The sequence below is a fragment of the Rhodnius prolixus genome, unplaced genomic scaffold (assembly GCF_049639745.1).
Source record: "Rhodnius prolixus isolate KJV_2025 unplaced genomic scaffold, Rpr scaffold_3, whole genome shotgun sequence".
Lineage (NCBI taxonomy): Eukaryota > Metazoa > Arthropoda > Insecta > Hemiptera > Reduviidae > Rhodnius > Rhodnius prolixus.
The window spans coordinates 34172555-34192350 of record NW_027411603.1 but is presented as its reverse complement, the minus strand read 5'-3'; the positions used below and the strand labels follow the sequence as shown (position 1 = coordinate 34192350).

The 19796-nt window shown below is 30.6% G+C and overlaps 1 protein-coding gene across 2 annotated transcripts; it reads left to right on the top strand.

The window, feature by feature from the left end:
* Positions 1–1307: 1307 nt before the first annotated feature.
* On the top strand, positions 1308–19154 carry AANATL7 (Arylalkylamine N-acetyltransferase-like 7). Of its 2 annotated transcripts, none has more exons than XM_074126349.1 (4): positions 1308–1719; positions 8280–8506; positions 10816–11085; positions 12957–19154. In XM_074126349.1, the coding sequence occupies exons 2-4, from the start codon at positions 8285–8287 to the stop codon at positions 13128–13130; spliced, it is 666 nt and encodes a 221-aa protein (XP_073982450.1). In that variant the 5' UTR covers positions 1308–1719; positions 8280–8284; the 3' UTR covers positions 13131–19154. The 2 variants fall into 2 exon arrangements, with proteins under 2 accessions (XP_073982450.1, XP_073982449.1); XM_074126348.1 differs by lacking the exon at positions 1308–1719 and adding an exon at positions 6559–6713.
* The last annotated feature ends 642 nt before the right edge of the window (positions 19155–19796 follow it).

Genomic DNA, 19796 nt, shown 5'->3' with positions numbered 1-19796 from the left:
AGTTATCTCGTTGGTTGTAAAGGGTACACGATGTTCTGAGGTGACTTCTGTTCCACTGATAATATCAGAAATCTGGCAGATGGTCTCCCACCCTTTGTTCTTGCTCAGTACTTCTAACAGTTTTGATCTGATCAGATCTCCCTTATTCCCAGGTATTCCTTCCACCTTTTCGATGTCTTTTTTAACGTTGGACACGTTTTCTGTCAGTCGAACATTTTGGGACTCAAGTTGGGTAATGGCTTGTGCAAGAAATACGCAATTGTCAGAAAAGAATACACTAAGTGACCGAACGAAATGAATTGGACACTTCAACGAACGAGCTGAAAGAACAGACAACTTCAAAGAACTAACAAGTGCCCGTCACTGTTTAGCAGCATTATGTGTAAATTACAATAACCATTGTACCCACTGTGATTCACAGCCCTACAGTCTGTGGTTCACAGTTCCTGTCAACCACCTCCCAATTATGAAAATATGCCCAAAATGAAAAATATGAAAAAATATGTACATATTTTGATTAAATATGTGGAAATATTTATTTATTTTAATCAAATATGTATAAATATGCGATAACATCCAAATATGTGAAATAAAAGTAGACTCTAACGGCTTAAAAAGTGTCAGTATGAATACTTCTAGTTGAAAAACGTCTGTAAATTGCCTAGAAAAAAATATGTAAATACATACGAATCCGTTCCCTACTCATGATAATTGAAAATCCATTTGTCAATTAGATTTTTAATGGTCAGTAGTGGAAATGTTGTCAGTAATTCGCATGTTAATTTAGTTTAGTGAGTCAGATTTAAAAAAAAAAAAATTATTTATTACTTATGAACGTTAAATTTAAGAAAGTAAATTTAATAACCAATTTTTGAATCAATGCTATGTTAAAACAAAGATACAAAAATGTATATGTGTGTGAGTGTGCGTTTAATTTACGAAATGAAAAGATTCTTGGAAAATAATGACGTACTAAAGAACGAGTTGAATGACACAATTTAAACAAGGCATTCAACGACTAAAAGAACACAGTGGGAATGAGGGAAATCAAGTAAGGAGTTGAAGGAGATGGAAACGTAATCAAGGGTGGAGAATGGTTTGTATAGGAGATGTGAAGAAGTGAGTAAATTCTGGATGGGTTGGAATGGAAGTGATAGTTGAGTGGTAAAGTCTGATGATGATGGGTTCTGTGGGAAGTGGAAATTGGGAAGGTCCGGGGGGAATTAATAGTATGTATATGGCGGCTAAGGGAGAGGCTGGGGATAACGGGAAGAAGTGGGAATATTGCCCTAGTTCATATTAAATAAAGGGGTCAGTGAAATAGCAGTGGGTATATCGAGCCTCGGCTGTGAACATCACCGCTGAAAGAGTGGTTAGCCTAGTTGTCATGACAACCAATAGTAGTGCTCCCACCACAGTACAGCATCATTGGTGGCGGCGGCAACACAGCTTCTCAGCCACTCTCACCACTCCTCGCTTCACTCTTTGGGGGCGGCTTCTCTGGCGGCCGCTATACGCTGGGTGTGGTATATATATATATACGTATATATATACTCCACTCTCCAACATTATACTCACATAACAAGCAGCAGGAGAACCTTCTGCATTTCGCCTTAGCCACTGCCGATTTAACTCACCTTTTGCTAATATTTTTATTGCAGTCCCTTCTCCATCACATCTAGTATCAGTTCTGAGGCACATTTTTTTGACTACAACCTAGTAAGTGATTTATTTTATTAAATAATTTTGAAAATGTAAATTTACGTTTAAAAATTATTTTATTTTTAATATTTAGCATAATTAGAATAATATAGGTAAATAAAAAAATATTAATAAAACATAACAATATTTTTTTAATCAACGGTACAATGATATAATTTATTCATATCTCACGAGGATTTAATTTCTTAAAGATGTATTAAATCATTTAGACATAAGTAATCAAATTGTTTTTTTATAGTCCTTTATTTTAAGAACATGAAAAACTTTTGTTGTTTCTTATATCTTTCATAAAAATGTTACAATGAAATTTAAAGCTACCTTATTAAACTTTTTAATTAGTAACGGATATTCCAAATCTTTCAATCGCATGCATGCATTAGGAAGATTCAAATAACAGTTTTGGTAGTGAATTAGGCCTAAATTGTTTTGATTTCTTCCTGTAAAGTTAATTACATGATTTATTGTCAGTGGATTGATATATTTTTAGGAGGAAACATTTAATTAGTTTTTCTTATTCTATCCGAGAAATTCCAAAAAGTTATACCAAGTCAAAATAATATGTATATACAAGTAAAAGAAAAAATAATTTCATCGCATGTCCGTGCTTTCGAGTAAGGAAGAGATAAGTGAGTGAAAGATCAGAGTTTCAATGTTGAAAGTGGTAGATTGCTGAAAAGTCCCCGACTAAGGTAAAGACTGGAATCAGCCGGAATCGCTGCTTTCATTTTTGGCGATTTTATAAAAATTGCCGGAAACCTTTTTTTTTGTTCGCATACTTACGATACGTAATCATCCATATGACTTTTATTGCACCCTAATTTTAGTTTGTAATGGGTTTTTAGGTGCGGGCAACTTCGTTCTTCTATGGGTTATTTCATGTGGTCTTGCCATTGTGTATTTATTCGGTTACTTTAAAGTTCTTGTCTTTTCTCTTTCTCATTTTCAAAGGTGTATCATATCTAAAAAATATTAAATTAAATAATTCTATTTATCTTGAAATTATTTTTGATTTGCTTTGAACTAACTCAAGTTTTTAAAACCAATTTTATAGTGTGTTTTAATTTTGAACATAAATTGCAAGGTCAACCCTTAGCTATAAAAATTACATTCTTGAAAACTAAATTATTCATCAATAAATATTTATACAGTTTGTATTGTGTGTCGGCGTAAAACAAAATATCTCATTAATTATCATCAGAGCAAGCTGTACCTCGATATATCTATTGGACTGTTCTCCGTATCCTATATCCTATATCACTGCAGCTAGAAATCTAAATCCCTCAAACAATTTTACTGAAGAGATTTAACACTTTTTTGAGATTTTCTTAAAGATGGCTCCACCAAGCTTTTTTTTTATCTTTTTCTTCTCATTGCAAGTGTTGTTCTACATCTTTTATTCGAGAAAATTTTCCAGGACATTAAAGAGACCTTGGGAGAGAGAGAGTTGAGTCCACTCATCCTATAGCGCCCAGGTTCTTTAGGGAAGTTTTTATGACAGGCGGGGGACTATTAATCAGTGATAACCACTCCAGGAGTAAATGTACTCCTCCACTCTGATGCTCTGCCTTGATATTTTAAAAAAGACTCTTCTATATTTTTTTGTTTTAAAAAAAGCTAACAAGATTTTAGGGAGTTAATATTTCCCTGTGCAGTCAGGGATAAGCAATCCCTGGTGCCATTCTCCCTTGCTAGTGCGCTCCTAGAACGTAAATCCTCCTCCTGCTTTTGATGACTACCAATCATTATATGTATACTAAGTAATGATGTTTTTAATATTTATATATTATTTCTAATAACTATGAAATTATTGACTGCTAAAATAAATACCAATAATTGCGGAGATTTGTTTTCGTGTACTCTAAATGTAGGGAGAAATTGTATTTATTTTACCACACGCATCAGGATGGGTAAGATCGCTTTAGGAATTCACATTTTCACAAAAATTACTAACGTCTTGTAACCTGAAGGACGCACTACCACTAACTAATTTCCAAGATATGGGAGTTATGGTTCACATCATTTCAATTAAGAATGTTTAATCACCCTCTTGATCTCTCTACTGTCAAGAACTTTCTTTTTAACAATCTCAACTGTATGATTCACAATAGGCTTTCAAAAGGACTTACGAACTCGACTGTACGGGACCTCCAATCCAAACAATATCGCATTCAATCCCTACAATCCAAAATCTTATGCTCCATATTCAATGATCCATTCTACGGATCTAATCTTACAATTCACACAGTCCTGAGAATTCCCTTCATATCAGATATGTTCAAATCCCGCTACCTAAAATTCCAATCTAAACTAGTTCCCCCTTCTAATACGCTCATACAAGCCCGATTCACCATCCTCCACAAATTTGCCAAGACGTATGAGGAGATATCTATGGCCATGCGAACATCTGTAAACCTGACGACGACTGTCATAAGAGGCAGTAGCGCTACATAATGCCTGAATGGCGTTCTATGTCTAGCTTTCTCGAGTCCAAGTCATTGTGTGCATGTTAGTCTTAACCTGCTTCAATCTTTATGCATACATTCATCTGTCCTAACCGTGTAGTACAGCTGTAAAATACTTAGAATAATTTTTTTTTTTTAAATCTCAATTTATTCACTGATGTGGTTAAGGTCCATGTCCAAAAAACTTTGCGATTAAAGAGATAATTTTATAAAATAAAAAATTTACACTTCTTGTAGCAACTATAAGGCTAACCAACGAACACTGAATAAAATGTTTATTAAAACTTAATAACCTAAAGTTAATTAATAAAATATAACTTAGATAGACATTCTGATAGGCAAAATCATATTAGAATAGCAAAATCTTGCAAGTTGCAAGGCTCAAGATGATACTAAAGCCCATGTAATATACTTTGTATATGCTTTGAAAAGGCATCAAATATATTGAAACATTGACATCTTTTACTTTAGAGCTCCGCTACTTTTTATTGGCCAGGTCACACCATAAGTGTAGTCCGTGAAATCAAATTTAACCATATTTAAAGGGGTTTAAATATAAATAATGTTAACAAAACACGAACGTTTAATTCACGCACGTCAACTATATAGCCAGCAGTAAATAGCAACTTATTCTTTCCTCTAAAGTATAATTCCAGCTTAATTTACGAATTTGCGTGTTTTAGAATATAAGAGGAGGTTTAATATCATGTTAAAATTTGGTGTACCTGGAAAATTCCTGAAAAACAAGTACGAAAAGCGCTGCATTATTGATTTAATTTTACACTTTTGTGATATTTTTTGAGAATGCCTCCTAAATTTCTCTAAACTTTGTGTTTAGATAAAAAGTCTTCATTAGAATGATTTTTTTTTTGAAAAAATCGTTTGAGGAATTTTTAGGAGTAAGCTAATAATAAAAATGACCTTTTTAAACAAACCTTGCTTATATGTGTTGCGTTTTGATAAATCTTGTTAATAATAATTATTTGACTGCATGGCTGCCTGTTATACCTGACTTATATGATTAAATGCTCGCTTTTTTTTGCTTTTTAACATTTCTTTTAAAAAATATGACAAATGCTGCGAGGAACAACTTGAAAATCCATCTATCTGAGCCGGAAAAATCTATTCAGCCTCATTTGCAATTTAATGCTTGATCATTTACAAAAGCGGTGCAGAAAATAGCTTTTTTTTTTATCCGGGTTATGACAAAGCACAACTACTTTAAGATCTACTGTAGCCCTTCATTGTGCTAGGTGAGTTCCTACAGCACCCCTCCAGATCCTGGCATCAGGAAAATCTGAGCCTCTAAGAGATTTCCAAAGTGGATATGTCCTACTCCTGGTAATTTCCCAAGGGTCTGAATCTTTCTTCATTTTATTTTGTTTTCGTAATTGTTTAAACACAATAACAACAAAAAGTTAATAAAATTCCTGATATAGTATCGGCATTATATCTTTACCTGTTTCTGAATCGAAATTTAAATTTTTTTTTTTTTTTTGTAAATAACAGGTTACTGAACAAATAATAAGTAATAGCTTATTGTTATAATTATCGAAGAGATATTGTAAAATTTTATCAATAGAAAAACAACATTTGTTGTCTCTTTTGGTGACAAATTGGTTTTAATAAAGCATGTTTTTGAGCTTATAAAGTTTTTCAAAGCTGATACAATGTTAATCTATTATAAGTACACAATGATAAGTAGGTGATAATACCAAATAAACAAAAATTATATTCGTAGCCATGTTCAGTAAACCTTTTATAGTTAAAAAAATCCATGATTCTTTGCTTTTTTATCCACAACTATTTTAATAGTTATTTAACAAGTGTGGAAAGTAGTACTTTTCCTCACGCGAGGCAGGGTTTGCACGTACGAGCGAGCGAAGCGATGCGAGTGCAAGTGCAAATTGCCGAGTGTGAGGAAAATACTTTACACTAGAGTTAAATATTATATTTTTTCTGTTACCATTTATTAACTAATAAAATTAAAAATTTCATTTTTACCGTCTACAAAAAGTAATTTATTTATTATAAACATTTATTGTTATATTACAATTATTTACATTACTTACGTATTTACATTACTTATTACATTTTCTGCTGTTTCTTTTATTGATGGAGGAGTGTTTTCTAAACAGGCATCACTAGAATCCATTTTAAATTTCTATAAGGTAACACTATAACCTTTTTAACTGTTATAATTAAAAATATCTAATTATTTATTAAAGTATTATTTTTATTTCTGTATTCCTTTCAATTTTTATTTTATTTTTTAATATTCGTTTTTTAATTATTTAAATAAAATAAATTTAAATAAGCTTATTAGAGTTTTACAGAAAATATTTATGTTAATAACAAAACTTCTTATATCAAGGAAGCACAATAAAGTTTTTCCACTCACTTGTGCGGAAAGTGACACTAATGGGAATTTCCCCCCACTAGTGTGGGAAGTTGGGCATTACACAGCTGATTTTAATTGAGTAATGAGAACTTCCCTACATGGTTGCAGAAAAAAAACAAATTACATAGGTATAAAAATTATTTCACAATACATATTATTAGTTTTCCTGGTAACCCTTAGTCTTTACGGGTCTTAAAGTAAAAAAATTAACAGTTACATATAATTAATATAAACTTGTAAAACAAATTGATGTTTTATGATAAATTATACATGAACACTCAATCGACCTTTACTTACTGCAGTTTATGTACTGAAATTGTATTGAAACCTAAACATTTTCATTAAAAAGTTCTCTTCAATATTTGTTAACTATTAAGACAATATTTTTTTGAATTTTTTTTTTTAAAAATCGCTTAAAATCTTAGTAAACATCTATTCATTGAAATGCTACTCTTAAAGTAAGCCTATCTACCTCCTTATGGCGTACAGAAGTCCAAGTTTCAAGCGTTCAGAAAGGATGGAAGACCTAGGGACTTCAAACAAAATGTAAAGTGGTCACTCCAGAGATGTAAAAGAAGAAGACTGAGCCGGCCATGTCTATTAAGGGGACCGGGTCAGAGAGTTTTTGGGATCTAAAACATTTTTCAAATTGAAAAAGGAAAGTTTCTAAACTCTTGGGCCAGTTTTATTAAAGCTTCATTTTCTTTTTGTTCGGAAAATACTTTTTTTCGCTTCTTTTTCTAATGTCTTTTAAAACATTCAAGTTTCATCATTTCTATGCGACTTCTAAAAGTTTATTAAACTTTTTAGCACTTTAAAAATTTAATTAAAATTAAAGAATTAACACAATTATTGTTTTTCCATCAAACAATAGCTATTGATATTAAATTTTGACTACATTATAAACCCACCTGTAAGCAGGATATAAAAAAAATATATATTTTAATGAATGATGGCCTTTTAACGGCTGCGTACTTAAAAAGTAAGCAATACATTTTTTAAGATATTACAATAGACATTACAATAGAGATATTTTAAAATTATAATAAAGATATTTTAAGACATTACAATTTATTCAAACCATTATACATATACTGCTTCAACTTCTTCCATTTTGGTTTCTCATTGAGCATCTCAAAATGGTTTAAGCGTAATATTTACTCGTTTTATTTTTATTTATTTATTTTTTAGATGCCAAAAATACGCAGTAAAACATTGTATGTTATTTAGTATGTTATGTTAAAATTCATTATCTTTTATGGCCCCCACAAACATGGGAAATGGATGAATTACACCCTCTCTAGATGACTAGCAATACTAGGTGGAATCGGTCTTCAAAATTTAGGGAATAAGAAGATGGTGAAGAATTGTGGTAATGGGAGAGGAATGTTAGATAGTCGTTGAGAAGATTAAGGCCCTGCTTTTGTAATTGATAAGAATGTGAGCGATTGTCCTGCTATTTGTGATCCGATAACCACTGAAGAGTACTGCTTTTTTAAAATGAACTCTGTGCTAATCACTAGGCGTTTAAAAGCGCCTTAAAGAAAGGAATCCTTTTTTTTTTTAGAAGGATTTGACGTATTGTAATTGTAAAATTGTAGTACCTACTAATCTTGAATCAAATTAAGAAACATTTTTTAAAGTTTTTATTATTATCACTCAAAAAAAGTAAATTAATTTAATTTTTTTTTCAGAGAAGATGCAAGAATATGACGAATTTCAGTATAAATACCCAATATTAAATGAATTTTATGATCCAGTTATAAAACATTTAAGATGTAATTTCTTTCCGCATGAAGTAATGAATAAAGCTGTAGGACTTACTAGCGAAGGAGAATCCCATGAACTGTTAGAAACCCTCAGCCTAAGGACACTTAAAGATAACTTATCTGTCATGGCCGTGCATACTAATACTAATAAGGTAAATAAATGAAGTTTTAATACTTAGTATATCTTTAAACTGTGAAATAATTAAATTTCTTTTCTTTTTTTTTTGATGTCGTTGTTAAAAAGCGTAATATTGGGAAATTTGTGAATTTATCCGCTTTAATTACTTCTTTTCTTCCAAATTTCGGATGTTTGTATAACTTCATATTAAATTTACTACTTGACGTTATTTATTTTTATTTTTAGTTCGGCTAAAAACCAGAACATTTAAATTTCAAATACAATGAGGAAGTGCTTTTTGAAGCAGCAAGATTACTAAAGAAAAATGAGATGTCTCCTCATCCTTCCGGAATGACATTTGGAAATTAGTTTTATAAAGTATAAGTAATCAAAACGGGGGAGAAAATCAGAACTGGTTCATTTGCGTTCAGGTTTCTCTATTCAATTTTCTATAATTTATAGCTTAATTGTTTCCCCAAAAAGTAAAATATTTAATTTACACAAAGTAGTGAAAAAAACTTCTGTTTAACCAACAGAAGCTTCTTACAGAAATACTTTTTAATGGAGTGAGATAGTTCAGAGTGACCTTACCGGGTTCAAGACTGGTATAAAGAGTACAAACCATGCTACTCTTAATTTTTGTTCTTTTACCCTGAACGTTCTAGCCATGGCTGATGTTTTTTCCTTCCTAGAAGTCTCAACAGGTCATTGCCCGGAGGTCAGAAGTGCGCTGAAAATTCTCTAGGCGACAATGACCACAAATGTAAAAGCGCTTAAATAAATAAGTCCCTTAATAAATAAATAGATGAAAATGTTTTAAAACTAACTTGGTAGGTTTTAAAATTATCAGAAATTAAATCCTAAAATGGTGAGAACGCCAGTTCGCGGATTGAAATAATTGATCTTTTTCTACTGTCAAATTAGGTATAAAAAGGATAAACTTTGGAATGGAAGATAATAAGCTATAAACTTGTATAAATCTTTATTTTGGTGTTTTATAAGTTGGCTGTAAGTCCTATAGAATCACGTGTACGCGTCTCCGGAAATCAGTGGTCAAAGGTCACGAAAATCGTTTTTCTTTTGTAAATATCTTGTTGCCTTTTTTCCAAAAGACATTTAAAGTTATTACATAAGTTGTAGAGCATAAAATTCTCTAAAAATTTGGTAAAGCCTATGTTCAACTGTTCTTGAGTTAGAGCTTGATGATTGGGAGGTGCTTAGCTGTAACATATGTATAGTAACGTTAGGACAACTGTGTAATTCAGTGCATAGTACGTTTTATAAAGTTACAAAAAATTATAATTATTAAGAAACCTTAGTTATTAAATAATATGTAATATTTATTGATATTACTCATTAATAATATACCCGTTCAATAATATTTAGTAAAATTACATTAAAAACTAGCTGTGTCCACCCACGCTTTGTTCTGGTTCAGACCCCTTATGTGGAACTATTCTGGACGTCGCAAAAGCTAAGGCTACCTCACTGTGGGATCGAGTTGCTGCCAGAATCTATCTAATTAGGAACGTTTTACCACTTATCCTGGCATATCTAAGAAGAAGATTTCTCCAACCTCGTTATTGACAGTTTGTAAATGCCTTTTTGCTCAAGCGTTAGCTTAGGAATATTTGATTGCACATACGACAAAAGATCACCCGTGTAACGCAATTCTACATCAAACGAAGCAGCAGCGGTGGTATTCCCGATTAATAGAGAATTTTTTTCGTGATTTCTGAGCACAAATTTTCAATCATAATCAACAATCAACGCTTCGTTGTTTATTTCATCTGCGAGATCCATGCTCACACTGGAATTTTCCTAGAGTATTCGACGAGAAATATCTTCAGCCCCAGCGATTTATATTTCTCCTATAACTTTGTTGGAGATGAAGAAGAGCAGGCGGTCAATATGTTTGCAAACAATGCACAAATTTGATTTGGTTGTGGTTTTTTCCCTTTTTTCTGAATCTCTACAAACAAAACCAACCGAACCATTGTGTATCATGTATGCTTAAATAAAATTACAATGTTTGAAAACGAAGTTAAGGAAATTCCAACAAAACTGATGAGTATTTGGTACTTTTCCCTATTTTCTGAACTACTGGTTCCAAAGGTAGTCGACCCAATGTGTATAATACACGCTTGGCATAAAAATACAACGCTCGAAATAGAAATTAAGAAAATTCCAGCAAAACTGATGAAGATTTGGTACGTTTACCTATTTTTTTGAACTACTGGTAAAATATTACATAATCAATTCCAAAATAAATAATAAAATACATAACATTCAATTAAACTTGATAATTTATTTTAGTTAAAATTCTTTTATATGTAATCGCAGATTGCAGCAGTATCTTTAAATGGAATTTTAAGAAAAGGTGATTTGGAAAAAGACTTAGAAAAATTAAACACACTTACTGATGAAAAATATAAACTAATCTTTGGACTTCTCATTAAATTTAATTTGTCAAGTAATATATTTGCGAGAGAAGAAGTCAATGAATTATTTGAATGTAGAATATTGTCTGTTGACAATACATTTAGAGGAAAAGGACTAGGTGGGAAATTAATTGATCTAAGTGAGGAAGTTTGCAGAAAAGGAGGTTTTAAGGTAATAAATCATGTTAATTTATAAAATAAATAATTAAGAAAAATGTTCATTTTCTTATTAATAGAGTTTTTATAATAATTAGTACCATAAAGATAAGGGATTAGCTATGTGGTTATCGTATTAGATTCCCTTCAGAAGTTAACGTTAAATTATAGGCCTATAAGTAGTAGCTCTTTTATCCTGTTGGAAAGTTAAAAGGGCGAATGTTTAGCCATCCGCCAGTCTTTGGACCTAGTGTCAGGCAATAAATCACAATGCACCTAAGCAGCAGTGGGACAATGATTTATGAGAATAATATACCAGCCTGCTTTCAACTATCCACGTAGCGAAGCCTATACGAAAATGGATATATAAATATAAACAAAATATTTTTTACTCAAACCGGGATAATTTCGTTCAAAACAGAAAGTAAAAAGGCTAAATAGCTGAACAGTTACCGTAAAACAACAATGATGTAATGGATTTTTTTTTTACTTATAAATCTGATACGAGAATTAACCGATCCCCACATAATTAATTGAAATTAGGAAAAATCTAACAAACTCTCAGACAGCTTTAACCTCTCGATGGAGACAAAAATTTCATTACTCTAGACTCTGGGTTACATATGAGTACCCCGGAGGTACACAACACAGTCCATTTTTTCAAAATTTATTTTATTAATCTTTCTAATACAATATTTCTTTTTTTATTACCCAAACATCACTTATGGTGCATCGATGTTACTTATTATCGACCAAAGATTTAAACAAAATAACACCCGTGGGCTTATAAGTAAGAAAAAACTCTTTCATTTGCTCTCCTGTAAAAAATTGGTGTTGTGTACCTCCGAGGTACTGATATATAGTATATTCGGCCCTTAAATGACTTTCACTTTCCCATCTTACAGGGATTTGTAAAATTATTATAAATAAGCTGCCAATTTTCCAAAATAAAGTAATGCATACAATACTATAGCACTGTGAATCATTCGGAATGATAAAATCCACTGGGAGCTGGAACAATATAAGACTTTGTAGAATGTAAGACATAAAGAGTTCTAGAGAATCTTCGTACTTCATAAGCTAGACAATGCCACCAATTCCAAGTGGAAACAGACCCCTTTTTTAAAAAAACGTTACTGGACATTGTACGATATCAATCACTAGCATAACCTTCTTAAATTCTATATCTTTTAGTACGTCGATGAATTTAGTACAATTTAGGTTACAGTTGTTTGCAACGCAAAAATGTATAAACTGCTGTTTCAGCTAATCGTTGATCCATTTGATATATGTACATTGTTAAGAATATTCTTTCGATATGTACCGACGTGCCTGATACGCTGAAAACTTATTCTATAATTTATATTTTATCAATAGCGGTCAAAGTATAATTTTGGCTGTTTTTCTACTTTTATCTTATCACCGAAACGACTAAAAATGGCAGTCCCGATCAAAGTGAGACATATGGTAAGCCTATAATATGTCTATATGAGTTTATGAAGTTAGAAATTGATAGGTCAATAGTCGCACTTAAATAATTACATAAACTTGTTTATCAGCCGTAGAACTATATTAATTTTTTAAAAACAATTTGGTTCGGCCAAAAATGACAAGCCATTTTAAACAAATATAATTTTTTAATTTATAACACGTTAATTATGACAACCTTCTCCACAGAAAGTTGTTAATTTTTTGTTATTTTATTAAACATGGACCCAAATTGTAAATTGTTTCCTTTCAGTTGTATTTTCATCCACTTTCAGAAACTTGCCCCTAGGTTTGTAAAGAGAAATTTAACTTCAACTAGTAATCCCTCCATTGCGCTGTCCATGACGCTGAATGACTATGAAAAAGATATCAGTAATGTATTTTTGTATTAATTTACAGGTATTTAAAGCTGATGTTACAGGCGCATTTTCACAAAAAATATTTCTTAAACGTGGTTTTGAAGTAATTTTTGAAACAAAATATGAAGATATTAAAGATGAAAATGGAGACCAATTGATAAAAACGGAACCACCTCATTCCGTTTTTAAAACTGTTATTAAAAACATTTATTAAATAAAATGTATTCAGAAAAAAAGGAGAAAAATAAAATCGTCATTAAGTTCCTTCGGCGACAAAGATATTAAAATTCATATCTTTGACCAAATATTAAGTAGGACAAATATAAAATATATTATGTAAGTTTAAGACGCGAGTAAGGAATAATTAAGTAAGTACTAAGGAATAAGTTCTCTTTATAGCTATTAATTAATTAGCTATTAAGCTATTAAAGGGTATCTAACCTACTTATTCCTAGGAATATTATAGACCATAAATTTTGGGGTGGTTTAAATCAATATATTAATAAATAAGATTGTTTTCTAAAGAAAATTAAATGTTCCTTATGTGGTTTAAGACAATATACGACAATAGAAAAAACAAAACAACGAAAAGTAATAAAGTTAAACTAATGACTTTATTTAAATACCATAAAATAATATATTTAATTCTAGATTTACCACTAAATTGTTTCAAAAACCAATTTTTAAAAATCCTTAATTTTCTGTGGACTATAATTTTGTACTAGTTCAATAAATCTGTGATCTCAAGTTGGATGGCATAAGTATTAGGTAATTTGAAAATTGTTAATTTTTTGTTATTTTATTAATCATGGACCCAAATTGTTATATAAATTGTTATTGAAGCATGCCATTTTTTCAAATTATTGAATGCCATTTCAGAATATCAAAAAATGACCGCACATCAAACAAATAAAACTCTAGACCAGTGGTCGGCTACGTTTCTTATAAGTGGGCCATTTTTCAATTATTTTTTCACAAAACCTTTTGCTGGTAGGTCACATTCTTCTATTTTAGATTACATATTGTCTCAGAGAACAGAAAAAAAAAAAAATTGTATATTTACCGATGGGATAATCCAATATTCCTTAAAATAGATAATTACAAATTGATTTGCACTTGCTGCTTAATAATAGAATTTCATCACATTTTGCGACACATCTCAATACAAGCACTCTTTATTTCGCTGGTAAGAATACCTACCGATCGTTGTAATTAAGATTTGTTCACTGGGGCACTAAAATTTTCCCAGTGACATAGGTTGCCGACCACTGCTCTAGGCAATTATACTCGTATATATATGAAGTAGAGAACTCATACTTCTTTTCACTTGAACTGATTCAGTCAAGCATTATGGCAGTTCATGAAATTATGGAGTAATGAAGGTTGTACTACAATGGACAGATCTACTTGTTGTACAATAATGGCCAGAAAAATCGTTTTATGAAAAAAGTTGTCACTTTACGTTTCGCAAAGCATACAGCTTGTGTTCTTTGTAGAATGAAATTGAAAAAAAACAATAGCTTAAAAAGTAGAAGATATTTTGCCTAAAAACTTTTAAACTTAATTAATATAATGACCTGGAAAAAAAAAATAGTAATATACTATCAAATCTATTGTGTAAGAAAAACAGTAGGTTGTGAATTGTTTTAAATCAGCCCTAATTTAGAGCAATTAGAAATGTGAGAACTTATTTTCCTAAATTGATTTAGAATTTAAGAACCAAATTTATTAAGTTCGGATCTAAGTATTTCCTCTTAAATTTTGAAGTACACCAATATCTGAATCACTGCGAAGCCTTTTTGCCAACCTCCGGTTGAAAGCAATACTTAGAGAACACAGTCCATCACTGGGTAGTGAACTGTAAGTTGCTCTAAAAGCCGACAGGTGGGCAGGAGTCCAGTGAAGTAACCCTGGGCTGATCGCTTCTCTTTAATTATTTTTTCCAACTTCAATTTGGATTTAAATGATTATAAATAAAATAAAAATGATATTTGGTTAGAAAACACATTTTCAAGTGAAAATTATGTACATTTCTATTTCAGTTTCTGAAATTCAATTAATGAAAAAAAATATTATTGTTAGCAATGCAGTCGAACTTATCTATTTTATCTACATTTACCCAGTCTTTCAACATTCATCTTTTACTTTTATGTGCCTGATTTAATAGTTAAACTCTTATTTATAATACAATATATTCCTACAGAAGGTATTTTCATTTACGATTTCTCTTCAAAATAATTATACAGACAAAATAAAAAGCTTTTTTATTTTAATCAGTGAAAACTACTAATTATCTTATTTAAATAAATAATATGGTAAACTTGTTCATCTTCGCTACCTCACCTATGAACCTTTTATGAATTCAAAATGAATCAACTTTAAAAAAGCTGCGAACATAAAACTTAAAAAGGATAGAATAAAGTCAAGCAGTGTCAATGTTTTCGCCATTTCCCAATGCATTTCTAATGCAATTTTGCCGAAATGTATAACAGACGAGTAACTGGCTTCAGTAAGCATGTCCATCCTTCTTCCTGATGCTAAATAGAGCTGTCAGATCAAATGAATAATTACAATTATACACAATTTTTCTGTATTTTTAAATGCAAGTGTACGTTATTTTTATTAAAATAAAACTTGCTTCATATATACGAGTCAATTGTTAGTATCTTTTAAAAAATAAATTTTTTGAAAAGTTCTCGGACGCTATAATTATTTAGCCTGGTTTCGAGAAAATTGAATAATTTATTTAATATTTTCGTTGCCGGACTAAAGACTTTCCAGCCATTAACATTTAGACTGTTGCCATAAAAAAAAAATCGAGTATACGCTAAGAGGGTGTACTTATTTTATAGTTACCCACAGTTTTTTCATTTTTCAAGAAAAACAAATTACTTGTTTTTCAAAAAATTTTTGACAAATTGGGTTAAGAAGAGCTTTTGATAGCTAAGAGTTTGGTCTTTCTACAGATGTATAATGTATACTAAGAATAAGCAATAGTCATGTAAAAACTACTTGAATAAAACTTTTTTTTTGTAATATGTTAATTAAAGAAATAAATAAAATTAATTGACAAACTAGTAATAAAATGAGCTTCACTTCAAGACAATAATCTGGATAGATTATTTAAAAATCATAAAGATGAAATATTCACTTTTCCTTTGTAAAACATAAGAGTAAGTATAAGAGCTAATGTTTGGATTATATGTGTTCGATATTATAGTACTGAAGAAATAAATAGAAAACTCCTTCCTTAATAATGAGTTAAAAAGTTTCCCTGAACACTTAAGTATTTTAAGTCAAGGCATACATGTAAAAATAAAAATGTAATTAAGAGGAATAAAGTTACCATTTGTTGCGAGTGTTAAAACTTTACTTGAAATTTGAATTCATTTTTATACATTTGTTTCATACCAAGTTATTGGTAAAGACTAAAGGAATATTTTTGTCTCCTTAATGTCTAAAAATTTAAAAAATAAAAAGGGAAATAAATGATATGGGAACAATGTTTCAATTTATAAAGAAATTGCATTCACATTATTGCCAAATAAATTCTTTAATAATTGATATGCTTTTGTAAGAAATAATTACATTTGCAATAAACGGCAGAGTTTATTGTTGAAATATAAAGGAAAAATGTATTTAATGTTTAACCATATTTTACATAGAAATTCAAGTAAGGATTAATTTTAGGTAAAATTGTATTTTCAATTTGGTGGGAATTCGATTTCTTTGTTAAGCAGACTTTAAAACTCATTGATTTAATTTTAAAAACTAATAAGAAATGTTTTATTGATCATTTTTAATTTTATTTTTAAGTGCAGACATAAGCAGTACAAGAGGCTTTTATGTGTTGTAACATGAGAGATCACACGGATTTTAAGTTAGCTGTTATGAACAACGTTCCCAGACATCCATGTATTTTCCACTAGTAACTTAAATTAGTAACTAGTAATTGCATTTACGCAACGAGTAACTTCCACTAGTAGCGTAAATGCAATTTTTTTTAGCCTTAACTGTAAAATGAAATTCACTTACTTTTATTGATTAACAATAAATTCACATTACTTGCTGTAAACTTATAGAATATTGCTTTTCCTAAAATGAATTCTGGCGAGATTACTTTGTTCTCACTGATACAGAATTTCCCAATGACGCAAGTATTTGTTATTTGGTTAAACATGAAAAAATTAACTAATTAAAATTAATATTATTATTATTATTATTGCTTTGTATAATAACAAAGAGTCCTTTTATTTATTTTTTTAATTCATCTCTACAATTTATTCAAAAATTATTTATAATCAAGTTCGTTGAAGCACAAAGCATATGAGAATCCGTAACTACTTCAAATTCTTTTTCACAAAAATAGAAGAGCACAAACTTTGATACTGTTATAGTTGATATAAATCTATTTTTCTAAAAATACTAAAATTATAGACCAATAAAATTAGGATTTAACCTCAGAATGGAAGATAATAGTCCTGAATCCCCCGGCTACAACGTTAACTGCTTCCTTCACGTTATGTCAAAATGACGCGTTTAAGAAAATACTGCTCGGAAGCGCCTATGTATTACACATGGAATGCGAATAGAAAACCATATGAACGATGCTAACGAGGAGAGCGAGTTGACGGACAACCTGGCACATTTAAAGAAACTACGATAGGCAGACTGTAAACAGTGCATTCCAGACAAGATGAATGTTTCTTTCTTAAATAAGCTCGGAACAACGTCTTCCAGCAATTGAGAATTTGAACAAGCGTGTATCATAATAAAATAATACGCTATAATCAGGCACTAGTTCAATTTATACAATGTACCCACACTCAATAGGCCGGCTAGTCTCGCAAGTAGAGATTCAGAAAAAAAGGAAAATACAAAATCATTATTAATTTTAATGGAATTTCCTCAATTTCGGTTTCGAACATTGTATATTTATGACGAGCTTATATTGTACACATTAGTTCGGTTATTTTTGGATCCAGTAGTTCAGAATATAGAGAAAAATACAAAATCTTGATTAGGTTTGCTGGAATTTCCTTAGTTTTGCTTTCGAATATTATACTTTTATGCCAAGCGTATAATATACACTCTAGGTCGGGTAGCTTTGCGGAAACAGCTAGTTTTTAATGTAATTTTACTAAATATTTTAAACGGATATTTTATTTAAGTATAATATCTATAAATATTACTTATTGTTAGTTAATAACTAAGGTTTCTTAATAATTGTATTGTTTACAAAGCGTACCATATATTGAGTTGTTCAGTTGACTTAACGTTACGGCTAAGCGCCTCCAACTCCTCGAGCTCTATCTCAAGTATGGTTGAGAGTGTGAAAAATTGCATGGAACCAAATTTGTAGAAAAATTTAAACTCTCAAAGTTTTGTAATAACTTTAAATGTCTTTTAGATCAAAGGATACAAGATATTTAAAAAAAAAAACTATTTTCGCGACCTTAGACCACTGATATCCGCACGAGATGTATGAAACTTTTGAGCCAACTTATAAAACACCAAAACAAAGAGTTATACAAGTTTATGGCTTATTATCTTCCATTACGAGATTTAACTTTCTTTTTTTTTTTACCTAATTTGCCTGGGCTATTATGACATTTTGTAAAAAGCAATTTGATACTTGCATAATTTTTCATTGTACATTTCATGTATTCTAATGATTTCTTTTTTTTGCTTTAGGATTAGCCATAAATATTGGATGTGTTTATTTATAAGCAATAATTTTAAGATCCAGTTTTTGAGTAGAAGGCATGAAATGGAAGTTATAAAAAATAAAAATTTCATTCTTCCTGCTGACTAACTGCTGAATACTATATTTTCCAGTACACTTCCTTTTTTCTAAGGACTTCATGAAGAAGCTACGTTAAATTAAGTGAATTTCTGACCAATTTCGAACAAGTAGGTAGTTACTTTTAAATGTTGATATAATTTATAAAGAAAATTAAATGTCCATATAATCTGTATTTTATACTAACTGTCGAACTAGTCGAATAGATTCTTCAAAACTACAATAATACTTCAAAACAATTTAAGAAAAAATTTGCAAGTTCCCAGTTGTTTAATAAACTGGTTGTACTTGTCAACATTGTTGTTGTTTAGAGAATTTAAAAAGGTTTAAAACATAAATGGTTACAGATTACATGTATACAAACTTTGTTTTAGACTATTATCTTCTAAGAAATTTAACATACAATAAATGTAACAAATAAAAAATGATCTTAAATTGGTCTTCTTAACTTGGCCCCAGTTCTGTACACAGTATATACAAGCCCATTTAACACATTTCTTTAAACCCAAACGGACGGCATTGGCACATATGCGAAAAGTTATCTTCATTATCCCTTTATCTGCTTCCCACATACTACAGACACCTTTAAAACATAAAACCAAGGGTAAAAAATGAAAAATTAATCTGAACCCCCACAAAATGCCACTCGCCGGCGGAGCTCCTGTACCTCTGTATTCTTCAGTAACAATCCTCTTTCTTTAAGTACTAATCCTCAAGTATCCTTTCAGTAAACTAAGAATAAAGACTAGTGTATCATGCAACATTTTGTCATTGCCCTAATCCTTTCGTACAGTCTCTTGTCTCTCCAACCATTTCCGACAATCCTCCAGAACGCTGAATTGCCAGTGTCATCGATATCTCCTTCGGAACTGACCTGCAATAACAAGTATCACGTCGAGAGTGCTACTGAAGGGTAGTTACTTTTCGTCTGTTTTTCATCTCTAATCAGATTTGAATAGACTACTGATTTATTAATGGTGAACTATATCTGTACCTGTAGATTTCCTTATAATTCGTCTCTAATTTTAATTATTTAAATCGAAGTAATAATAATTAGTATCATCCGACTTTTGGTAT

Bases quoted from the DNA above. Each gene is read 5' to 3' on its own strand.
- AANATL7 (XM_074126348.1), top strand. From the start codon at position 6,668: ATGAGAACTTCCCTACATGGTTGCAGAAAAAAAACAAATTACATAG. The intron at 6,714-8,279 runs GTATAAAAATTA...TTTTTTTTTCAG, and splicing joins AAAAAAAACAAATTACATAG to AGAAGATGCAAGAATATGAC. The intron at 8,507-10,815 runs GTAAATAAATGA...ATGTAATCGCAG, and splicing joins TGCATACTAATACTAATAAG to ATTGCAGCAGTATCTTTAAA.